Here is a 26,359-nt window from a genome sequence, read left to right on the forward strand (position 1 = left end):
TGATTGAAATATGACAAACACTACAGCTGACAGCTTTGGCAGGTGTTGGGCTGAATATGAATTTTGCTTATTTATCCTACATAAAAGAAAAAGCTTGGGCAAAAAAGAAACACAGTTTGTGTGGACAAGAGGACATTTTAATACATATCTGTCATCAGAGAGCGAAAAAAGGCTTTTCTATAGTATAGGCTCATGGGATACCTGAGATATAATAAAGCCTGTGCAGTTTATTGTCTTTAATTGGAATCATGTCGTTTTCCCCTCTTCTGAATCAGTTTGGGGGGCTGTATTATTGATGAGAATGCTATAGGATAATGTCTTTGTATCGTTCACAAATAATTGTTTTAAAATTTGCCTCAAGGTGCTACATGACAGAAATTATAATTTCACCCACCAGCTTAGAAGTCTTTCTGATAGCAGCTCCATCCACACTGTTCTAATGAAGGTTATACCACCAAAGCCATTATAAATACCTTACTTTTCTACCCCTTAATACTTTATAACTCAGCTTCAGGCTGAAACTTGGCACAAAAGGTCACAATCCAGATGTAATTATTTTATAATGCCAGACTTCAAATAGAAAACAGTGTGGCACCCAATCCTGGAGTCCTAAGTCAGGTTCTACTTTGCTGTGTTTCTTGCATGCATTTAGGGATTTCTGGGGGGAGAGGTTGCATTGACCATGTTTAGGTAGAAGCAAATGCCACTGAAATCAGATACGCTTTTGGTTTGTTTTGTTTTTAATTAGGACCTCAGGATTTGACTCTCTAGACAAGTATTGTATTTTATTGCACAGTTTAGAAAGTTCTCTGAGTGCTGAATGCATGTGGATACTAACTGAAAGTTTGGGTAGTGGATTTAATTCTCATGGAAAGTAGTGTTGGAAAGTAGTTCATTCCACTTTAAAACACTCTTCTTCTTTCTCTTTTTCCTTGTTACAGCAATTCTGTTGCATGCCTAATTCAAAGGCTGATGGTTCAGAAAGCACCATGGCCTAATCTAGGCAATCTAGGGAAAATCCTTCACAGGTTCATGAAGAGAGGGCCCTTTAAGTATCTTGGGGGAACCAGAAACCCTGGACAGGGTGTAATGGAAAGCTCAAAGAAAATAAGGCCGTGGGAGAAAAGTTGCGTGAATTCTTTGGCTTGGTGTTCAGTATCATGGGACTTTAGAAGTTTACTATATCTGTTGCTGTTTGTGGGGGAATGAGGAGGAGGAATTATTTCAAATGAACATGCTAGTGAAAGAGAATTTAAGAAAAAATGGATAAAACATAGCAACAAATTATTTGGATTATGGTATTTGCTCATGAGTTCTAAAGGAAATCAAATATGAAAGTGTCAAACTGTTGTGCCATGTTAAAAAGCCTTTAAATTGGTCTCATTGCTGGACAAATGGAAGGTGAGAAAATGTAGTGCAGATTTCAGCAAGGACACATTGGGAACTAAAGACCAGGGAGTCTGATTTTCCATACTGTGGAAATGGTCAGTGAGCCAGAAGACACCTGAATGGTCTCCCTACTGTAGTCATGGAAAACACGAAGCACTGAAAGGTTTCTCCAGGAAGTTTGTAGCAACAGCAGTGACGTGATGCCATTTATCAGAGTGTCTGGACTGTGTCATACTGCCTTCTCTAATTATGTCAGCCCTGCATCCACCACGCAGCAGGTACTTAACTCCTGTGCAACAGTGCTGCGGCAGTTGCTCAGTATGTGTGATCTCCTGATGAGGGAAATCTTTTACCAACTAGTCATTAATAATAGCAGTGTTCCCTATCTTAAGACTGTCAGGTGAATCTTGTGGGTTTGTTGCTTTTTTTTTTTTTTTTTAATTCCAGCTCCCAAAAAGTAAAGTCATTAAATCTTTGTTTTTTGAATTTAACTCCTGCATGTGATGAGACTAATGGAACATTCTTTTTCAAGATTCTGAAGTGAAGCCTTGATATATCTTAAAATTTCACCGTTAAACCTTTACTACTGTACTGAGGAAAAAAAAATAAAAATCAGGAGTCCTTTTCTGCCTTATGGGCGCTTGGAGCTGGTGATGAAGCAGGGAAACCCTAGAAGTTTATCCAAAGTCTGTTTTATCAAAATATATCTGAAGCGTTATCAAAATTAAAAAATTGAAAATGTCAAAAATAATTGTCTTTATATTCTTGAGCCAAATGATTTTACTTTGCTCACCTTCACAACAGCAAATACACTTTCATGGATCAGTTTGAAATTGTTCTTTATCTCCTGAAAGTGCTTTCTTGGACTTGTAGTCTGAAACAGATTGTTTCTGTGAACCTGGCTAGGCTGCCTTGCCTGCATCAATATTTTCACCTCAGTGACAGCAGTGGGACTCTTCCAGTATAGGAGCTTCCATAAATGGCAGACATTGGGGTGTTCTCTGGACAGACAAGGATTATACCCCACCTCTGTGGTGCTGCACATTTTTTGGTCTATGCCTACAATTTGTGAGTCTGCTTCTGCAGGTCAGGCTGTGGGCGCTTCCCAGGGTAGACACAACTCCAGTGTATCCTGCAGGGAGTGACTGGGTAGAAGGAGAGGACAGGCAGACTCTGTCCCCGTGTTCCTGCAGCTGTGTCAGATGCACCACACGCGACGCAGCTGCCTGCACACTAAAGCGCCCATTGTGTCCCATTAAATCTGCACCTGCTCAAGAAGATTTTCAGCTCAGCCTTCAGATGGGGGATGTCAAAAAGCCTCTGCAGTACCATGAAAACCCTGCTGCTCTTTTCTAAACTGAGCTGTGCACTGCTCTTGCTGTGTTGCCACGATTTGTGGCAGGCATGGGTGGCAAGCATCAGAAGGCTTAGACATAACTGAAACACCCATAAAATTGTGAAAGAGTTTGCTTGTCTATGAGCCTGTTCTGGAAGGTCATACTGAGCTTTACCTCGTTGGCACTGGTCAGTGAATTCCCATTCCACACATTTTCCTTGTTCAGCTGCAGTTTTTCTTTATATCAGGCTATGTTCACCCCAAATGTGTATCTATCAAACAATAATAAAGTGATTTCTTTTTAAAGGAAGGAAATACATCCTGAGCTCTGCCAAAAAGGCAAAATGTTTTAATAATTATTTTAATTCTTGGGCCTGATTTCAAATTATATTTGAAAGAAATATTACTTGAAAAACTAAAAATAAAACTAGCACAATACTCTGAAAATATATTCATGAGGTTCTGAATTAAACTTGCAGAAAGCAAATCATTCAAAAATATGACTGGGAATGCTTTCTTTGCTCCTGTGATCTATTCTGTGCAAAGACCAGGAGAAAGTTGCAATGGCATTTATAAAGGTTAAAGTACTGCCCTTCTTTTCCTTTCTTTTTACCGTTTTTTCCTGAAGTTTGTGCAAAATATTTTCCTGCTTTTCTGTTTATAAGTGTAGCATTATTTAAATGTGGATGAGTGCATTTGTGTATGTGTTCATGTGTTTGTGGTAGAATAGGTAGAGAATACAAAATATCAATGGATAGAATATGGAATTAAATCTACGATTTAGGTGAAGACCTTGGAATGATAATGGCAACTATACAAGCCACCTGTGAATTTATTCCCTCATAGGTGACATTAATTCCTGGTCTGCAAAGCCTTATTGCAGTGTGTATTCCTCTGTTTATACCTCAAGCAAGTGAAATAATAGTTCACTTACTTTTATTCTGTTAAGATGTCAAAGTTTATCTCAGCAGCTGCTGTTTCACTGTAGCATTTTCACTTCAAATCAATGCTAATTTCTGATGTCACTGGCACTCTGACAGTGACTGTGTAATTGGGACATGGAGATTAAAAAGAGGTACTTGGACCCTAACTATGCAGTCTTGTCAGTCCCCCTATTGATCTACATGTACTATTGGGATCTCCTTCTCTCTACCCAAAGAGTCACAGTGAAAGGAATTTGTGTCTTATGGAAGACTCTGCAGTGATTACACAAGAAATTAAGCGTTCATTTGAAATATCAGTGGAAAATTTGTATTTTTGTTTCAAATGTCTCTTTTATTTTTTTTTTTTATTTGTCATAGCCCTGAGTTTTTCAAGTAAATAGCTACACATTTTTTAGTAGTGATAGGTGTGCTACAGCTGAGTGTGATTTAATATCCCTTAAGATATTTTCTTCCTTAAACTGATAATGGTCTGATATCAAAGTTGAAATCAGCTACAGGATTTTGTTTTACAGACAGTCTTTGCAGGCTGCTGCAGGGATACTTTTGCAGTCAGTCAGAAGTCTAGAGTCTTAGTCATGATCAACACTTCAATCTTTTAATATAATGTTAATGAAAATATTTAAGTACAGAAGGGAACTAGTGCTTACTGATGCTGTAATGAGTTTTAATTCTACACTGAAGAATACATCTCAAAGCAACATCCTTTTCTTTTTTTTTTTAAACAAGGGAAGGGCAAGATTAAGACAAGCCTGTTCTAAGTGATGGCTGAGCACAGTGTGAGTAAGCTGCACTGGCAAAGGCACAGAGGGAAAGGAGTTATGGAATGAAAAGAGAAAAATGCTAGATAGTTTATTACACATAAGTTTCCAGAAGTGGGAATGAGATGTTGTTTAAACAACAACATTTAAGGACTTTGATTGTGTGCGTGATTAGTTTTTATGGAATATTAGCACATATTGACACTTTTTAGAAACTTTTAGACCTTTGATCTGTGGAATTAGTTATACAGAAGAACATTTTATAAACTTCAAAATGTTTCACTCCTTGTGAACTAGTGTAAAAAGGAACTGCTATGTGCTAATCATTTAATATAAGTAGCTATAGAGCCATAAATACATCCAAAAGTTGAACAGATATTGATTTTCTTATTGCAGATCTCTTCAAATCAACTGGGCACCACCAGGACAGCCAAATGGCATTATCCTGGGATATGAACTCCTACGTAAAGCATGGCAGAAGTGTACTTCATTGAAAACTACAAGGAGCAGCAGAAGTAATAGAATGTGCATCTCATTAAAATGTAAAAAGGATGAAAATATCTGTGGAGAAGTGTGTTATCATCCAGAGTCAGAGGTACTTCTATATTCTTAATTTATTTATATAATGAAAGATAATATTTTTGGGAAGAGGTGTGTACACCAAACCTCTAGTTATAAGAGAAAACAAAGTGGAGGGTTCTGCTTCTTTTGATACATTAAAATCAAGGCTCTGATAGATATCTTGAAACTCTTTAAAAACAACTATGGATATTTGAGCTCATTACAAGGTTAGCTGTGTGTGAGTCGGCTGATGACAAGTGATTATGCTATTTTAAGTCTTTGTTGACCTTATTTTTCCTTTTGGTAAGCATTTATGAATGTGTTCATTAACACTTTGGTTTGGTACAGTGTTGAAGTGAATCTCCAAATTGTTTTCATTTATAACATGCTGGTTAAGGGTAGAAGTCATTTTAACACATGTAAGTTGAATTCCTTGCACAGGAAGCTAAGCCAGAACCTGTTTCAAAAACCCTTCAAACACGTTGCTGGTCTGGATGGGGACTTTCGTTTCCCAACTACAAGGACCACTTCACAACATCAAACTTCTGAAGTTTCTTCCCTTCAAAAAGCTTTGCTTCATGTGTATAGTGCAGATGTTCATCCCAAGAAATCAGGCTGTATAGGTGTTCCCAAGTAAACCACACAAGCCATGGATAATGAAGTTTGAGGAGTGTCACCTTTTGAGTCCACTGACACAGTCCCATTGTGACAAATTCCATGGTGGATACATAGATCTCAGGATGTACTTTTGCATCCTACTTAGGCCAGTTGGCACCAAATTGGAAGGAGCTGTTGGCACCAAATTGGGAGGACTCTTTCAGAGGCAGAGAGGCCCTGAAGAGAGACCTCAGCAAATTAAGAGAGATGGGCAACCACCAATCTTATGAAGTTTAAAAAGGGAAAGTGCTGGATTCTGTACCTGGAACAGGGCAACCCCTGTACATATGTGGTAGTTCATATGGCTCCTTTAGCATAAAGTCATTGCACTTGACCACTGAAAGGCCATAGGAAATTTATAGGTGTATTCAGATTTTGAAAAACGCTAGCAAATCTATAAAGTTTCTCTTTGTGTGAGGAATCATTCCTCAAATCCTGCATGTCAAATGGTGGTTATTAACATGGTTTGCTGGGGTTTTTTGTTCCCCCTCTTAAATTCTTCCTTGGCTGAATGCTTAATGACAAGATTGGTCAGCAGACAAAATCTATTTAGATTCAGCTACAAGTGGATAACTGTTTCATGACAATGATCAGCAACTCTGAGGCATTTCTAAATTATGGCTATTTTCAGGTTAATCTTCATATGAGTTCCTGTTTAGGAGTAGGATCAATAGATAGCAGGAGTCTGTAATGGTTTTTATTGACAAATGAGGTAGAAAACTCTTAGTTTGAAAGTAAGATTTAATGTCATGAAATAGTGTCTCTCTTTGTCAAAGACATCATCACATGTTCTGTGACTAAAGCAAACAATATGTATTCACAAGATTCCCTGTCAGACAAGACAGTAATTAAGGGAGAGAGTTATTTGTGGGGTTCAAATCAAAATATAAATTATTGCAGCCAACATGGCTTTAGCTTTTGAATTCCCTTGAAAGCACTACTATATTAAATATAAGAATTTCTGAAATCTTGCAAGAGAATTATGGGCCTCCCTTTTTTCTAAAAGGTAAAATTACTTATTTCAGGTTTCTGGCATGGTAGACTTTTACTACATCTTGGCATGTGCATGAATTAAAATTATATTAACATAGTTTTAGAAGGTTTCCTCTTCATTTTTATTTTTTCAGTCTTCATACATTTATGGTAACTTTGAGCTTGGAGAGTGTTCATTTATTTTTATAGCTTCCTGGCTTTCTAATTTTTTCTAAGTAATTTTGCATTATGTTGTTCTAATGGTCTCTCTGTATTCTCCAAGACTGTGGTTAGGAGTGGGTGCTATTTGTTAAGTAATGGATATATAAAAATGACTGGAAAGTCCACAGGAAACTGAAGCACTCATGCATAAAATGACACGGGGGTAATTCTTGTGGATGAGTTGATTAAAATTCCCCTCCCAGTACTTTGTCTGGTTTGCTACACGTATCTACACTTGCCACCCAAAATGTCTGTAAGAGACATCTACAGAGCTCTTAGTGCCTTTTGTGCTTTTTGAACTCGAGTCTATGACAGGGACAACATAAGCCAGTGGCAGCCTCTCTCATATTTTTATAGACCTCATTGTCAGGCTTTATGCTGGTGTTTGAGGTTCTTGGATTTGACAGTCTGCTGGACAGAAGTGAAAGGCAACACTGACCAGTGTGCACTTGTTCCAAAAGTCTTTTATCCCAGTGCCAGCTGCGCTTCAAAGAAGCACAGAATGGTTTGGGTTGAAAGGGACTTTAAAGACCATCTCATTCCAACCCCCTGTCATGGGCAGGCATGCCTTCCACTAGACCAGGTTGCTCAAAGTCCCATCCAACCTGAACTAAACACCATATATTGATTGTACTGTCAAATGTGAAGAGATGCTACTGAGAATTAAATGGTGAGCAGCTTTAGTAATATTCAGATACAAAATAATAAACAAGTTTTTTGATGGTAGACTGGTCAGCAAAAGCAGGTAGTTGTATATAAATAGACAAATAGGTTGTGGAGTTCTCACTTTTCTTTGAGTCACTTATTGCACCTTGTTTACAAGACAAAATCTGGATCTAATTTCCCTCTTAAAATTTTCTTGAATTAATGAGTATAAAGTGATGGAAAACCAGGCCTTTTATATAAAATTATTTTGAGATATGTCTATGGTTATTTATTAATCTTTCCTTATAGATTTATGGATTATATTTGGCATCATCAGCTTGCTATTGTAAGGCACTACAGAAAAAGAGGGATTTGTTATGATTCAGCTACATAAGAGATCACCAAGATTTAATCCACTCCAGTAAAAGAAATACCAGGGTGTATTGTCAGTGTGCAGCAGAGTGGGATGCAGGGCCTCTTCATCCAACACTGGCTCAGCTGGGTCCAGCCAAGAGGTGCAGCTCTGTGAGAAAGGCAGTGGGAAGCAGCCTGGCTGGCAGGCTGCACTGCTGTGTGTGTTCTGCACTTGGGATCTGGGTTAGAGCCTCTGCTTGGGACTGTGCTCTGCAAATAAACCAACTCGCTCTGAGCCATCTGGAAAATCTCTGAAAGAGCAAGTGACCTTTTCACTACAAGGGACATGTGTACATGCACATTCATGGGCACATGCACTGATATTAATCCCAGTGAAGACCAAACATTCGTCCCATCCTAAACAATTTTTGCATCAGATCCCTACTTCTTTTTTTAGTTGTTATCCACTTTTCTGCTTCAATGTTAGGGTTCTTTGTTATTTTAACTAAAGCTAACACGTTGTTCCTAGTATCCTTACCCTGGTGTTAAATCAGACTTGCGTGGATTTATTCCTTGAACACAGAAATATTTTTGTGTGTGTATTTTTGCAGAAGAACTGAGAATACACTCTAATGTTGAATTTTGTCTGCTGCCAGGAGGGTTCCTATGTCCTGTGGACCTTTTACAGTGACAAACTGTGCTGCTTGAGTATTCCCAAGTTGCCAAAATTGTCAGTCTTTCTCTAGCTGTTTTCAGTAAGCTGTGATCCAGATTCCAACCCTTATGTGAAGTCTCATGACCATGAGGTTTGCAGAGGTACTTCAATTAACAAGAGAGTGTATCTGAGTTTCACCCATCAGGTAGCATAATCTCAGTATCAATAGGAAAGGCATTCCTGTATTATCCATGGAGGTACCAAACTGTGCATCTGTTTTTACTGACATCCTGAGGTGAACTCTGAAAATAAGGAGACAGGGACAGTAAAAATGTAATTAAAGGAGTGGCATAAAGGCTAATGATTTCTGTTTACTTTTCATTGTGAGTCTGAACATCAGTGGTTAAAAGGGACCTGACTGAAGGTGTTAATACAGTTTTAGCACTTTTTATTTTCAGGTGCAACAAGCTGTATAAATCTGCAGTTAATGAACTAATCAAATAAAACTGACATTAGTAGAAAGTACAGGCTTACACCTTTACTATTGTAATTAATGTGCTATTTATTAAAAACACCAGCAGGACTCTTATTTAAGGACAGAAGGAGCAAAACAGTGGCTTGATAGTCAGCTTCAAAAGCTGTCAGCAGTGAAACATAACACCTCTTGATACTGGTGAAGGGTATCCCATCAATATTTATGCAAAATTTAATATTAATGTTAGCAATATTGTGCAAATTCTTTTCAAGTTCTTTCAGGCGTAGAGAACCTTTAAAAATATTACACTTCTTGTTGTAACACACCTGAAAGACAGGAAATGAAATTCATTTTAGGAAGATAATACATAGTGTTTTGTAAGAGAATAATAATTTCTGCTCATGGATTTTAGATCTAAGTCTGTATCAATTACCAAAAGAGAACAACGGTTTGAGAAAAGGAATGTATGGGTGAGTATACTTAGCTAAAAAGGGTGTCTGTATAGATTCAGAGATAATTTAAGTAAAAAAGAATGAGCCTTGCTAATTTAAAATATTCCCTCTCACATAAGAACATGATGGGTCAATCATTACTCTGGTGTTTGCTCCACAGGCAGAAATTTTTAATGAACTCCTGTAGCTAATAGGAATTCCTGAGAGTGTTTTGTGAATTGCTATTTCACAAAGTGGCCCTGGCAGCAAGCGTTTGACAAGAAGGATAAACATGGCTGCCTAGCACATCTGTTTATTTGAGTAAATCAGTCTTAGCTCAACTGGTGTGTGTCCATAAGGCCAGATAATGTCCTTCAGCAAAATCTTCAGCAAGCAGAGGGATCAAGGATGACACAATTGTAATTAAAAGAGAGTTACTTAGATAAGTTTGGAGTATTTTTTAAAATTGTTACAATATTGTGTAATCCTGCCTGCCAGATTTGATATCTAGTACTCTATGCTAGTGTCATGGCTGACTGGGCCTTTCTCAGGCATCATAACAAGCCTTCCTTTGTGCCCAGCCCTTCCTAGTCCCTGTGCTCCTGCATCACAATCCCTCTGTGTGCTTGAGTGGGAAGAGAATGACAGAATTGATTTGTGGGTTACTTTCTGAAGTTACTGATCTTTTAAGGGCTCCCATGACAGCTAAGGATGAACATCTTGTATCCTCTCCATAGATAGTAAAGATCTGGTTACAAAGGGTGTGTTGAGCATTCAACTCTCTTTACAAGGCTGAGATCTCCAACCTGTCTAAAATGCTGGTGGCACTGTATTTGTTCACTCCAGGGCTTCTGCTTCCATGTGCAGGATAACACTACCCAGTTGGGGCTGTCACATTTAGATATAAGAGGATGAGCTCATAATAACCTTTTACCACTGTAACTTTCAATCCATCTGCTTTTCTTCTTTTTCTATGATGCAATTTTAGCATTACTTGAATGGTTTTGGGGTTTTTTATGGATTGATATGCAGCATCCTTGGGCTGCCTATTGATGCAAATAGAAACTATCTCTAGAAGACTGCCAAAAAAGTGTTCTTTAACAATTTACAGCTGACTGCAGAGGATGCTATGAAACTACATAATAAAAGCACCAACTGTATCAGTTGGTAATGCCAGATGAGAGTCTGAATGTGTTCTAGAACTGACTGGGCCCCTCTTTGGAAACTCTCCATAGGTTGTTGAGAAATACTGAGGATCTTATGTATTTTTAACAAGAGAAAATACCTGCAGAAATTTCTGTAACACATCTGGATGTACAGCTGGGGATTTTGTACGGGAATTGAGGAGGAAAAGGAGAGACACCAGTAATAATAATAATAATAATAATAATAATAATAATAATAATGCAATCTTACAAACAGTGTTTCAAACTATAGAGTTAGTACTAAAATGGCCCTCCCAGTGTTGGTATGAAATATGCAGAGCAGCCCTTTCTACAGAGGATTCAAAAGGCAAGTGGCATTTCTTAAAACTGGAATCATCTCATGAAAAGTAAAATGGCTGCTCAAGCACTTGAGCCTGGATAAAGCCAAAGATGTGCACCTTTCTTTATCTGAAAGGTGGGAAGACTGTGTTCAGCTGAAATTTGAGTAGTGGCCATCAGTAAAAAGAATGAAAAATAGGATGACAAATTAAATCCATAAAAGGAAGAGGTGGTATTGGGCCAGACAGATCACAGAGGGAGATAACCAGACAATCCCAAGGGGTACAAATTGGGACCAAGAATGCCTGAGGAACATGTGTTTGGCCTCCTTTCATGCAGGCAGGTACAGAATTTCTAACTGCTGTCTCAAGCTCAGGTTGCAGCAGAATAGACAAGACAGAAGGCATTTTTACAAATGTCGAGCACTGTTGCTAAATGTGACCTATTCTGAGCAAAGTGGCCTAATAGGCCTTGGGTTTGTGTTTTTAAAAATGCTTTTAAGCCACTTGGAAATACAGAGTGCCCAGGTAAACTTTTAGATTTCTTTGGAGCCAATTGTAAATGAAGAAAAACTAAGCCTGGAGTGCATGCCAGTCATTGCAAAATATCCAAAAGCTAGGAATCAGAGAAGAGTTCTAAAGCAGAGTTTTATTAGACATCTTAGCTAATGATCTGGAAGAAAGAACAGTAGGTTAATGAAATTCATGGATTGGGTTATATTACCAGTGACAAAGTGGACAGCAAAATAATATAATAGTGCCTACAGAGATCCAAAATTCCTGAAAATTATGAAATTCAGCTACATGTGTAGTCTAAAATAGATGCTGAAGGAGAAAGTGCATTGGAAAAGCAGAAAACAGTGTCACAATTCAAAGCATATAAAGTTATGAAACCTAAAAATATAATGAGGAAACAGGAACCTCCTGATGTTAATTGTGGGTTACCTATTGTTTATAATGTTAACTGCAGGTTACCTATTTTTTGTGTATTGTAAATTGTAACTTCAGAACCTAACCTAATACTCCTAAGAGTCATGGAATAATGGCCATTCAAAAGTGGAAAAAACAAACATCATCTTTCTGAAGTCAAATAGAGTTTACGACATCAGAAAACCAATAATTTTTGTATATATTTTTATTAGTATTATAATTATAGTACAAAAGAGATGCCCTGAGCCTATTAATATGCATTTTAAAAAGTTTTTTCTCAAGTAATAGTTAAAGTACCTAGGTAAACAAAAGATCCTTCAGAGGAACACTTTCTTTCTTTCTTGCTAATCTAACCTGATTTAGGACATGGTAAAAGTCAGTAGTGGAAGAGGTCCACTTCAAAAGAAAACAAAGGAGGAACTCTGCTCTAACATCTCTGCTCTCCTGCCAACTCCATTTCATGTCTAGCTGGAAGAAGCTGATATAAGTTACACTGGCTGTAGGTTCCAAGTATACCATTTTTATGGTTATTCTACTGACTGTGCTGTATGATTTGCTGGGTATTCAGTGTGCCATTCCATTGACACAGGAGTAAGTGTACAAATAAATATTTGATTGTTCAAGCATATCATTTTCTCAACAGCACCTAGAAAGAAGTCCACAGTTAAAAGGCCTTTTCAAAATTCATTTCCATATAAATTTTATTCTGAAAAAAAACCTCCTTATATAAATACTATTCTCTTGAGATCACATTGTCTGAAGATCTATGGTCATAATTAAGTGTTCTTGTGCTATGGGAAGATAATTCCACTTATTTTTATGTGAAAGAAAACCCAAAAGCTCATATTGGGAAATACTGTTTTTCAGTTGTGTTTCATCATAACTGAAAAAAAAAAAAAAAATTGGAAAATAAAAAAAAGGGTCAGGTGATGGTAGACTAAATCCACTAAATCCACATTGCAATCTACTCCACACTGTGAGACTCAAACAGCCTGCAAGGCATATGAAGATGATTCATATTAATGGACTATTTTATTAAGGTGCAGTATGGTTGAAGGCTACAGAATAGCAGCATCCTGTCAGATACACAGTAGTTTATTGAAGTCTGATAATGCTGGAGGGCACAGAATTTTAGCCAAGTTACATTTTATTTGACTGCAGTCCTATTAGTGTCTGTACTAGGATACATGTTTTCATATACGTTGTTTTGCCAGACAACACATTATGTTCTGTTTAACAGATACTGCCTTCTTACTGATCTTCTCCTTTTTTTTTCCCTTTTTTTTTTTTTTTTTTTTTTTTTTTTTTTTTTTTTACTACTTCTAGGTATGTTGTAATGGGATTCTGCACGACAATAAACCTGGCTTCCAGTGCTGTGAGGACAAGTACATTCCATTTATTCTTAATTCACCAGGGGTTTGCTGTGGTGGACAGATACATGCTGTGCAACCGAAACATCAGTGCTGTGGTGGTTATTACACCAGAATTTTAGTAGGTAAGAGACAACTCCTTTCCACTGCTTGAATGAAAAAAACCAACAAAGTTGATGTATTTGTTACACCAAGGAGAATGAAAACAAAAAATGTGAGATTTATCAAGATTTATAGATGTCTTCGAGACTTGTGCTCAGTGCAAAGAAAATTGCACTCATTTTACCTTCTAAACATGGTATACTCTGTTTATACAAGAAAGGCTTAATTGATGAAACCTGATGATTGGGTCATTTCCTGGAGAACTAATTTATGCCAAACTATACTTAATTGCAGTAAGTGCTGCATAATGGGGAGAGCAGTTCTGCTTAATAGGAACACCATCAGGCAATTTAGTAATGAAGTTTAGTTCTCTGCTTGACTTGACCCCACATGATTTTCCGTAGCCATTTCTGTTGTGGACCAATTATTAGCCTTTGGTGTTGATATTCTGGATGACATCACTTCTACTTGTTTCTACATTGTCTAGTCTTTGTTTCTACTAATGTTACTGATAAAACTATACCTCCCACGTGCATTATCTTTGATGGTAATTTATCATTTTCTTATTCTCTGAGAGGATTGGGAAGTTTGCCAAAACTGGGCTTCTGTGTAACTGTCCAGAGTTTGTTTTTTCAGTTTGTTGGTGGGTCACTGTTGACAGGAAAGGGAGAAAAAGGGGAAGAGAGATCCCTTTCATGGGGCCAGTGTTCAGAGCATATAACTTTGTAGGAAATTGTCAGGTCAGGAGCTAAAATGCTTCCATTACTCACAAGCTGGCACACATTCTGTAGGCTCAGAAATGCTTGACATTTTGCCAACATGTTTAGCACATCCCAAGTTCTGATCTTTTGAAAAGTAATTAATATATCACAATATTAGAATGCCTTCCATGATGTCATCAGAAAAGTGCTGTCATATGGAAGAAGTGTATTTTGCTGACCTCATTAATCTCAGTGTACTGAAATGGAGAGATTATACTGTGACCTCTGTCCCCATCCAGTGGTCTGTGTTAACTAGCTTAATGTTGTTTACATCAAGAAAGAAAAGCACAGTGGAACTAAATGTCTTATGTCTGAAAGTAATTCTTGTTCAGTCAGCAGTCCACAAGCTTGAAACAGTGAATGTTTGAACATGATTTTAAACAATTTTTTTTCTAAGTATACTTGCTGCATTATTTTTCTATATTTTAAAGGGCAGCAACATGAACACTGTTGGTCACTTTTTTCTTTTTTATTTTTATAAATATGCTAATAACCTCAAGCTAAATGTTAATGTGGGTCATTCTTTGATAAGGATAACAATTAACTGGTAAGACTGCATAGTAGTTTTCAGAGGGAGAACTTTTTCAAGCCTAGCTTGGAATGGAACCCATTTTGAGAGGTTAATGAGAAGGTTACTGATCCTTTGTGTCTTATGTCTAATAGTTCTTTAAAAAAATAGTTTTATTTCCAATAGATGTAAGCTACAGTCTGTGTTTTAATACTTTCTCTGTGTAGCAACTAAATTAACTTCCGAGGAATACAGGAGAATATGATGAAGTACCTAGATGGATTGTATCTATTATACTCCAAAAATTTTTTCTCTTTTTTTTTTTTGGTTATTATTGACTTTATTTGATAAAGTTATTTATACAGGAAACTCTCTAAGCATACATATTTCCCAGATGTTGTTTGGCCAGCTCAATAGCTTGGGATGTGCTGAAGCATACTGGTCTGGAGGCATGAAGATTACAAATTAGGAAGGCAGAATCTCAGTTTCTGAAACACTACTGCACAAAGAAGTGCAAACATCCACCCCAGAACTATGATGAGAGGCAGAACAAATAATGCTACTACCACCCAGGCACCTCTTCGGCAAGGAATGTGGGGAGAAAGGAAAACACTATTATCTAAGAACATTAAATCATGTTCTCCCTCATCTGTTACAATCTCAGCACATGTTTATTTCTGACAAAAGGTGCATTGAGTTTGGAGCTCTCTGTCTCTAATTCCCAACCTTTCATAAGAAAATAACTTGAGATATTTCTTTAAATGAGAAGGATGAGTTTTAAAAATCCTAACAAATTTATTTGATTAACATTCAGGAATCAAAATACTTTAATCAACTCTACTACCCATCTTCAATAGCAAAACAAAACCACTCCTACTTCCAAATGACATTTGAGCCACAGAAAACATTGCAACACATAAAATTAATAAAACAATATTAGAACATTGGATCAGCTCAAGTGCAGACACTAGTGAATGAAAATTACTACCATTTATCAACACTTTTGTATCCTTTTTGACAATATGTACTTTGTTCATAGCCCACAGCTTAGTGCACCCCACCCCACCATTACAGTGTCAGTCTCATTGGCAGTCTTATCCTAAGGTCTTTTCCTGCAGAAGCTGCTGATGAAGTAGCAACCAAGTCTACCAATTGTGATGGTGGTATTTAATTTTTAAAGTGAGTTTAATCCTTACATTCTCTGTGAGATGAAGTCCTGAGCGACACTCAAACATGAAAAAATGCTTTCAGCATTGTGAATTGATTCATCAAGACAAGTTTGGAACGATTTTGAAGGAGACAAGAAAATTTTTTGCGAACAATAAGTAGCCTGATGGTTCTGTTAAATACAGCAAGAATGTGCTCTCTACTGTGCAGCTGCAATTGCAAAAAGTTTTTAGCTCTATAATTGTCATATGCACGGATTATTTTCATTGCTCTTCTCAGCTTTATCTCTGTCATGCTTGTCTTTTGATACCTTACAGAGTCTTGACCTGAATTAATGAATGCACATTTCTTTAATCATTATTACAAATGAATATAATACTTTTATAGCATTCTAAAGCACCAAGTGATTCTGTGCTTTCACAGAAAGTTCTGTACATGAAACTGTGAATCCAGATTTGTTGCCGTCTAATGAAAGCCTCTCAGGAATTTCAAGGGCTATAAATGGATAAAATCTTTAATTGTATTCTTATATTGACAGGAGAAGTATGCTGCCCTAATGAAGAGGAAAACAGAGTTTCAGTTGGAATTGGTGATTCCTGCTGCCAGGGAATGCCTTACTCCACATCAGGCAATCAAATCTGCTGTGGTGGAACCCTGCATGACAGTTTCAATCAGCAGTGCTGTGGTGGAAGGGTCATAAGCATGGACTCAGTCTGTTGTGGTGATGAAAAGGAAGGGACTGCATACAGACCTCTCACAGGTAAGTGAAAGTCCTCAAGAAAAAAAGATCTTAATCTTTCTAAATCTCTTGTGACACCAGCCATTCAGAAGTGACACACTCAGGTTTAAAGTGTGTGTGGCAATTTGTTAAAATGTTGTTGCACTTTAGTCACCTACTTTGCTATACTACAAAGTGCTGAGCTTGCAGTAACCTTCTTTGCCTTTGTGCAAAAGCTGCAGGGGCTGAAGAAACCACACAATTCAAAAGGAATGAATGATCTTTCCTTGTGCAAGTCAGGAAACAGGTCTGGTCCCCTCTGTGAGGTTAGATTGACCACCTCTATGCCACCATGCATCCCAGTGCAGGGATTTTCTATTTGTTCTGGAAATGTGGGGTTAGTCACCTGGAAACTGAAGATTGCAATGGTGTCTGCTTGGTGGTCTATGTCACTCTCTTGTGTTCATCACTTACATGGGGCCTAACCTGCTTCAGTTTAACAAAAAATTAATCCCCAGCACTACTCACTGGCTCACCTGATGTATCCCATTAATTTCTTGGAAATTACGGGAAATTACTCCATCATTCAGAGGTACAATCATTACTCCATCATTCAGAGGTACAATCTGAGCCCTACTTCCTTATTTTTACACTTTGCGACTATCTGAGGACAGACATTGGAGGTATTATTAGAAAACCTATTCAGATACTTTCATGTGTCTTTTCTTTCCACAGTTATTAGACAAATTATATCCCATCAGCCTCAGGTTTTCTCAGCCTGACAAAACAACTTCAGAAATTATGGTGGTGTTAAAAGGGAGCCTGATTTCAAAATACAAAAATAATGAAGGTTTAGTACCCAGCTATGCTTGGTGTACAAAGCTGAGTGATGGTGTGTGCCAGTTCGAGCCTCTTATTTATACAGCTAAGAATCTTAATATATAACTAAGAATCTGGATCTCAAGGTTGAACTCCTTTCCTCAAAAAATAAGCTCTGACTCCAGTAATTTTTTGTATTCCCTGGATCCTTCAGTGGCTCTGGTATTAGGAGCACCCTTGTTGGGTGCTGACTGTCAGGATGAGCTAATCAAATGAGTATTTCCATGGTTTCTGTGGTTTCCTTCCCTTCCACTAGCGACTCATGGTGTGAGCTGTGAGCAGCACTGCTTGCATGATTTTAGCTCCCTCTCATTGTGATACCTAATTGTGCTTGATCTACAGCATCCATGCTCTCAGTACCAGCTTTGAGCAAGGCCCTCTTGCATAGCCGCGCATTGTGTGGCTGCCACAGGACGGGGCTGGCTCATAAAACATCTCTTTATGTACTTTATTACTTAAACTCTTTTATTTGCCTGCAGGAGCCCTTTAACAAAATCACATTGAATTGACTTTCTCACACCAAATCAAATCTCTCTGGTCCCAGTTCAGTTGTCTTTGTCAATATGTATTTTATAAATGGAGTGAATTAACAGATGCTGTTGGAACAGAACTGCTGGGGTAGCGTTTATGTTTTTACTGCTCTCTCTGGGCAGATGAGTTGTGTAGGAGTGTAATACAGGTATCTTGGGATGAAAGTTATGTTCTTCATTTCAGTATATATGTATTCTTAACAGGTTTTTTTTTTCCTTAAATATATATATTTTAAAAGCCTTTATATCTCTCTTTTTAAAATGTGTTTAGCCTATAGCGCTCAATCATTTACACTATTTTTCCCAAGAATGGGTTGGGATGACATTTTTTTGGCTATTGAAAAAGAAAACAGTGGCTTTTTTCATCGCTTATGGGTTTTCTGTGAGGACTGTACGCTGTGAGCCAGCACAGTGCTGAACACAAATACAGGTTTGAAAGATGAATTAACACCACAGTTGAAAGAGATTGTGCTCTTTTGCATTAAACATAGAATAGACTTTGTGGTTTCTTATCATATCATATAGATCATGCTCAATTGGTTTTTGCTTAATTTCTTGGAGTAATCCAGCCTTGCTAAATACATCATGAAAATGCACAAGCCAGGCACAAAAAATCTACGTGCTTCCTATCCTAATTATTGTAATTATTCTAATGGAAAAAAAGTTCTTACACAAAAACATAATTTACTTATCATTGGCAAATGGATAAGTAGAATTTTGCAAGAATATGGTAATTGGAAGGCTGATCTCATTGTCTGGAAGGAGAAGAGGTAACAGGGGTGGTTTTATGCAAAAGCTGAATTGCTTCTGAAGCTCTGTTTTGCACTTGCAATGAATGCCACAGCTAAAAATCTGGTGACAATTTAAAGCTTTTGTTTGAGAGCTTTAAGTCCTTCCAAAAAAAAAAAAAAAAAAAAAAAAAACGAGAAAAACTTGATCACTAAAAGTGCAAGCCTTGTACACAATCTCATTTTATTGCATGACCAGTTAAAAATCAGTGTCTTTTTGCTGAATCTAGATCCAGGTTTGCACTGAAATGTTGGTTTAAGAGCTTGAATGTTGGTTTAAGTGCTTGATTTTTTTCATTTGCCATTACATACCTTTTTCAGAGAGTCAGCCTTGCAAAAAGATATTTTCACCTATCCCACATTACTTTTTTTCTCTTTATTTATTAATTGCTCTTTTCTTAGTTTTCCTTTTTCGCCCCTCATTGGCCTTATTTAGTGGGGTGACCATAGAGACATCTACTGGCAAAGGCTGGCAGTGGTGCAGTGTGATTATCCAAAGTTCTCTGTTTCTGGCTATAAAGGATAATGTCAGCTAAAACCACTCTTGGATTTTCTCTCTCTCTGTCTCTATTTTTTTTTTTTTTTTCTTAATGCCACTATACTGAGATCCCAGACTCATGAAACATGATGCTTTGTACTGTTGTGGTACCTGATCTGTAATAGTGGCAATACCTGTATGCAAGCCAAGGATTTTTGGAGTAGTTTGCAATGTACACTGGCTCTGTATTTTGTTGATCCTCTATTCTGGCTCCAAAGGCTAAGCCTTTTAATACTCATTTTTTCCCTTTTGAAAGCATTGGTTTTGTAGATTTACTAAATTAGTAATTCATCACTCAGCTAGGTTTATAAATTTTTTCAGTTGCTGGGGATGAACATGAAATAATTGTTGACAGAAATCAGTGTTAGCAGGAAATGTCTTTTCCAGCCCATGGATTTTCTTTTTGCTGTAATGCATTACATGCCTATGAAACATAAGTATATAAAATATGACACACACATTCCAACTGAGTTACAAATAGTTTAAATTCTGATGTTCTGCTGTATTCAGCAACGGTTTATAGGAATTTCTGGATCCTTAGGCAATTGAATAAAGCAATTTTTAGAAGGCAAATCAATCCATCAATATTACATGGTCCTATTTTGTTTTTCTTGGAGCATATTTAAAATTGTACATTTGAGATGTCAAGGTTCAGGAGTCAAGTGCTACATGTGATAAATTAAGGAAAGGTCAGAGGCTATGCAATGCAGTTTCAGAAGATTGTCTACCTCTGCCTTTGCAGCTCATTCATGCTGAAGTGATGCACTCTGGGAATTACTACCAAACTCTGCTCTGCAACATCTGCTCTCCCTAAGTGAGTTAGTGCACGTCAGACATCTTTATGTCAGAATATTGCAGTGATGGATGCAGTCTTCAGAAAATGCTGCATAAAAATCTGGTGTGCCGTTCTGGCCATTAAGTGAAATTACTATTTAAATTAATGGCGCTGTCACAGTTTATCTGTGCAAAGAATGAACGCTGATTAGGGTATTAAGTAATTAGCAATTTATCACACTGGAACAAGGTTGATAATAATTAAAGAAGTAATGGTTTACCAAAGAAACTAGAAAGGGAGTCACTTCTTGTTATGTGAGTGAAATCTTGGCTGAAAAATTTAATTCAGTTAAACAAAGATGAGGTTCAGAGTGAAAGAATACAGCTTTGTTTGTTTCAACAGAAAAACAGTTCATTATCAAAATTTTAGTTTTCCTGTCAGAAGTCCCTTGAGGCTGTCTGAGTTGCTTATTAGTATTGAATTGAGTCATTTTCTGCATTAATTCTCTCTTTAAAATTGGTAGAATCCTAGGACAATTTGGAAAAAGGGTGTGAACAAGAGGAAATATTTTGCCTCTTGAAGAGCTGGTGATCACAGTTTGATTGCTGTGAATAGAATCAGCCCTGAAAAAAGGTAACGTATGCAAGTAACAATACCATTTTTAGCCATTCCAGTGATTGGAATAAAATGTTCTGAATGCTTTAGCAGGATCACACCTTTAAAGATTATTTTTCATTATGAATGACTTCTAAGAGAGATTTGCTGTAATAAATAGTAGTGAAAAAAGTGGCCACTCTTGCACACGTTTTAAATACCAACATATGACAGAAATGGCGTCAAACACAAAGTACTTTGTAGATATAACAGTATATCACAACCCTGTTCTTTGTGTGATATCTTCCTAGTTAAACTAGTAATAACATTTATTTCATTGCCACTTATAGACAAGTTTGTAGTGTTTCGTTCTGAGTTAAGATTTGCCCCTTTCTTTAGATGGTGTTGGGTTCAACACTGGTATTTCATGTGAATATGTGGAAAATTGCAGTGGTTATGATGAGCTCTTATTTTAAAAATGAAATTATTAAAACCAGAAAAAAGACAGTGGAATTAATTTTGGCAGCTTATCAATTCCACTGTATAAATGCAAATTATATATAGATATCAACTTCTTGAATGATAATTCTCTGTATTAGATGACTGAAGCTTCTCTGTGGGTATTTTCCAAGTGACCCATTCTGTTCTAGGTATCTAATATGAACCCCTACTTTAAAATATAAAAGATGTATAAATTCTAGAATGCTAAGATGCACTGTTGGAAGATTGCCCATATGAGGGGGGTGTGAAGGAGACCCGAGTAGAAAGTACATGGAAAGCTTTCTCAATTTTTACATTCTACAGGAAATATTCATCAACAATCCATCTCCAGCCCACTGTTGTCGGGACATTGGTGTGGTATTCCATAGCAAAGTTCTATAAAAAGTTCAGGAGTGGTGAACATTGATTGTAGGGCACCCTGTTTATCTCTCTAATTCTTGTTTGTTTTCAGTAGGTCTGGAAGTCAGGATTTGAATTTAATCTCACTTTTGAATTTAATCTCACTTTAGCTACATCTGCATAATTCCAGCTGCTGGTGGGTTTATGCCAAGATATATCACATTGCGACCTTTCTTATATACTTGTTAACTTAAATTTCATATTTAGAGTTGTTTTTTTTGTTTTGTTTTGTTTTTTTGTTCATTTCAGGGATGTTATGTTGTGGGCAAGAGTACGTGAATAAGTCAGATACCATATGCTGCTCAGGTTCCAGTGGTGAGTCCCTAGCACATGTTAGAAAGAATGACCAAGTGCCAGTAAAATGCTGTGAGACTGAACTTATTCCAAAGAGCGAAGAATGCTGTAATGGAGTTGGATATAATCCTTTGAAATATGTTTGCTCTGACAAGATTTCAGCTGGAATGATGATGAAGGTAATTGATAGAAAATCTCTCGGTAGCTCTGATTTGATGATGGAAAGAGAAATACACTGTTCATAACTATTTTTCTAAAATAGGAATATAAAAACTCTTGTGTGCATTATTCATTTTCACATTACATCCATATTAATACCGAATGAGTTCTCCATGATTGATGTTATTGCAATGAATTCTAAAGGAATTAATAATGATTAGCTGCCTCTGTGAAGTGTTGCCCAGCACTTCAGATTAGTGCAGTGGCTAAAAGCTGGCATGCTAACAAGACTGACATGTATAGCCAGTTTCCATTCTGTGACCACTGTTTCTGATGATGTTCATTAAGTGGAAATTAAAATTGGATGGCCAGTTCTGAAGTATAAAAATGCTCTAACATTTCAATTTTGGCAGGCAGTAGGACATGATTCCCCAACCCCCTAAAAAAAAAACCACAAAAAACCCTCAAAAATAAAAATAAAGCAACTGGCATTTTTTTGATGGACTTAATCCTGATTCTGCAGAAAATCAGCAGCCATTTTGGCATAAATTTCAGCAGTACTAGGATAGGTCCTTTAATGCCTAATGAATTATATAGTTTATTCTCTTTCTATTTTAATGTCTGAGTGAACCATAAAGGCTAATTTGGTGTTTTCCAAAATTGCCCTGTGTAGGCATCAGCATAAGACAATTTTGCCCGCAACTCCAAGTTGAATTCAACAGAAATATCCAAGAATTAGCATCTTGGTGTTATACATAAGTTGTAAAAACATTCTCAGTTTTTATTATATATATATGTATATTCTTTTTATAAAATTGTATTTATAATTATGATAAGAGGGAAAGAGAGAAAATGAGGGAGAAAAAAGAACATAAGATATTGTGAATTCTACAATATGGAAATCAGAAAGATATTGTGGAATTTACCAAATGTATAAGAAAAGTAACACAGACCCCCATCCTGCCATATGCAGGTGTTCCTATATCCTTGTTGTTCATCTGCTAAGTTAATACAGAAATATTTCTTACATCTTTGCCTTTTCATGTCAAGGTTTTCATGTAATTTCATTTTCTGACTGAATAATTTTCTCCTAGAGAAAATCCAGACATTGTGGTGAGTCAGCTGCAGTTCCTCAATGCATTGTATTAGTAGCTCATGCAAGGAAAAAAATGGCTGAGAACAGGTTAATGAATTCTGGTAGATAAAACACCAGATCCCTGCCTTAGGTATAAAGTATAAACAAAGGAAGTGCTTTGTATTTCACTTACCCACAGTAGAAAAGAGATAGCAGTGCTGGCTCTTTGAGATGTATAGATTTACTAACAGCAAAAGGGCTGATAGTCTGACACATTTTGCTGCTACTTTACATGGGAATGCAATCTATCTATATCTTGCATCCTATATGGATATCTATCACAACATATTTTTTTGTGGAAGTGCCAAATTTGGGAAATTAAATTAGCTGAACTTTCTAATCAGCTAAGAAGCTAATTTCAATAGGTGAATTAAGGAAGCATTAGATATAATCTGTTTGGTTTTCCTTCTGAAGTTTATGACCTCATGGGCAGAAATATTTGTTGCAAATTTGGCAGTACATTTCTTTCTGCAGTAACCTATATTTTATGAGAATTATTGCTCTCTAGCTTATGGTTTGTCAAAAATATTATTTCATGAATTTTAATGGAAAGTTGTGGATGTTCAGTGTATATTTCTTTGAATTGCATTTTATGAGTTAAATCTTGTATCTTTATGTTTGCAGAGGTCCTCTTATTGCAGCAAAGCTTCTGTTTAGTAGTGATGTGGCAGAAGACATGATTTATATAGCCCATGGATAGAGTTCTCAGCCTCAAAAGCTGGCAAGGACTTGCACAGAGCCCTCTTGTGTACTTGGCAAGCTGTGCGAGGGGCTGGGAATTTGCTACTGATTTGCCACAGGATATTGGCCTTTGCAGGAACAGAATGTTCAAATTCTTGGATAAAATCCTTTTGTCATTGATTCTAGACTCTTCTGTTTTCAACATATCCAGCCATTTGTGCTTCCAGTAATTAAAATTTGTGATGCTTTCATCCAAGGACCCTAAAAAAATCTGTTTCTTTTAGAAAATATTATAGAAACATCAATAATCAAAGACAGTAGACAGACCAAAGCCTGAAAGGGTCTCCCATATGCTAGAAATATCAGTGTACTAAAGGTACATGGTTTTTGTGTTGTATAAAGAGAGAGAAATACTAATGGAAGTATTTATAGAGAAAGGAAAATGTGGGAGATATATTTAAATTTTCCTGTGTATTCCTTAGGTAAAAGAAGAATGCAAGGCTAATGTCCTTTGCCCTTTATCTATGGAGGAAACAGCACATTGTGGAAAGTGTGACTTTGATCCTAAGGAGAATATCTGTGCGTGGATAAAAGGTTCACAGAGTGCTACAGAAATGGAGGTAGAGGAAGGTGTGTGTCCAGCAGAAGAGGAGACTGTCTACACTGGAGGTCCAACACAGTATTCATTTACAGGTAAGGAGAAGTGGCAGACCAGACTGGTGATTTGTTGGTATAGATAATTTGCTCTGAAGAAAAAGATGGCCTGAATGCTCTCAGATACCCGAATTAAACGTGAGACAATGTGAAGAAGGATGTGGATCTTCTGGAGCAAGTCCAGAGGAGGCCATGAAGATGCTCAGAGGACTGGAGCACCTCTGCTATGCAGACAGGCTGAGACAGCTGGGGTTGTTCAGCCTGGAGAAGAGGTTTCAGGGAGACCTTATCACACATTCCAGTACCTAAGCGGGGGGTCTGCAAGAGAGTCGGAGAGGGACTTTTTATAAGGGCAGATAGTGGTAGGACAAGGGGAATGACTTTGAACTAAAAGAGAGCAGGTTTAGATGATATGTTAGGAAGAAATTCTTTACCGTGAGGATGGTGAGACACTGGAACAGGTTGCCCAGAGAAGTTGTGGTTACCCCATCTCTGGAATTGCTCAAGGCAGGGATGGGTTTTGAGCAACCTGATCTAGTGGAAAATGTCTCTGCCCGTGGCAGAGGGGGTGGAACTAGATGGTCTTTAATGTTCCTTCCAACTCAGGCCATTCTATGATTCTATGAATTGTAGTGAAGCAAAATTCTTTTAAGAAGTAATCTGTGAATTGGGGCAGAGACTTCAGCGATATGCAATGAGCGAAATTCAATGAGTACCTAACGTGTAAACCTGCTTTGAAAAAGTCAATAACAGTTATGACCCTGTGTAAAGAATAACATCCATTTCTATTTGTAAATCCAGGGGGGAAAAAAAGCTATTTTGTATTTTGATAAGACTGAGATGATCCAGATGTAATTTTCTTTTTCTAGATGTGAACCTCGAACCTTTTGTCACATATGAGTACAGGGTGGCTGCTTGGAATAGCTATGGAAGAGGTTTCAGTGAAATTAGCAGAGCTGTCACTAAGCAAGATGTGCCACAGGGTGTAAGTCCACCAAAATGGGCCAAAGTAGATAATCGGGAAGACATGATACTTCTGGACTGGGAGGAACCACTTCAACCAAATGGTATTGAGACACTTGTTTAAAGTGTTTTTTCTATCATTCCGGTGGCAGTGTTCCAAGATCAGGAAACATATCTTAATTAACCTTTGTCACTGAAGTACACATATTCCTAAACTCTGCAGGAAGGTTGTGTTCTAGGTTGCTATAATTTTCATTGCAAATAAGAGGAGAGTCTTCTTCACAGAAGTCAATTTATTATGTCTTCACAACGTGTTGAAAAGCCTCTTTTGAGAACAGTTGCAATAATAAGTATCCAAATATGATCAGAAAATGACAATCATCCTAAAAAATACTTAAGGCTTCAGGGGTAGGGCAGGTGGTGCTTATGTTTATTTCAGGAAATTTTGCTTATTATTTTCAAACTGTGAGGAAACTTGATAGAGGTCTCACTAAAAACTGAGATCTACTCAGATGCTGATGCAGATGCTGAGGAAAGTAGCTGGTAGTTGATATTTAGCATTTAATCACAATTATTGTCTGCTACTGTGGTCATGTAGATATTTCACTGAATGTTTTCTGTATGCAGAGTAGGTTATTATCACACAGGACCTCTCAGCTAACAAAAGGGAAAACTTTCTTCCTGCAATAGGTCTTATTATTCACTACATCGTCCTCCGAAACGGAATCGAACATTTTAGAGGGACAGAAATGAGCTTCACAGACACCAGTGGTGTCCAGCCATACCAAGAGTATTCCTACCAGCTGCGAGCCTGCACCGTTGCTGGTTGCACAGACAGCAGCAAGGTTAGTGAAACTGGGCTTCATGGGAACTGGTGCCAGGATTTTATCAGCCAGCGTGGCAACACTGAAATGCTTTCGGAAAGGTGTAATTTGAAGACATGCTGATTATTGGGTAAGTGAAAAAAACATCAATAATCTGATTTGGATTCAGCTACTGACAGGTGAATATTTGGAACCCCTGGTTGATAC

The 26,359-nt window shown here is 37.3% G+C and overlaps 1 protein-coding gene across 16 annotated transcripts in view; it reads left to right on the forward strand.

Annotated features, from left to right (window-relative positions):
• The window catches only part of USH2A (usherin), a 392,736-nt gene that overhangs the window by 284,751 nt on the left and 81,626 nt on the right, over positions 1-26,359 (forward strand). For all 16 annotated transcript variants that reach the window (XM_068185676.1, XM_068185675.1, XM_068185673.1 and 13 more), the window contains 7 exons: positions 4,824-5,022; positions 13,139-13,307; positions 16,259-16,480; positions 21,692-21,915; positions 24,194-24,404; positions 25,235-25,432; positions 26,019-26,173. In XM_068185676.1, coding sequence (XP_068041777.1) covers positions 4,824-5,022; positions 13,139-13,307; positions 16,259-16,480; positions 21,692-21,915; positions 24,194-24,404; positions 25,235-25,432; positions 26,019-26,173 — 1,378 coding nt within the window. The remainder of the gene's footprint in view (positions 1-4,823; positions 5,023-13,138; positions 13,308-16,258; positions 16,481-21,691; positions 21,916-24,193; positions 24,405-25,234; positions 25,433-26,018; positions 26,174-26,359) is intronic.

The sequence above is a fragment of the Anomalospiza imberbis genome, chromosome 3 (genome assembly GCF_031753505.1).
Source record: "Anomalospiza imberbis isolate Cuckoo-Finch-1a 21T00152 chromosome 3, ASM3175350v1, whole genome shotgun sequence".
In the NCBI taxonomy this organism is placed as follows: domain Eukaryota; kingdom Metazoa; phylum Chordata; class Aves; order Passeriformes; family Viduidae; genus Anomalospiza; species Anomalospiza imberbis.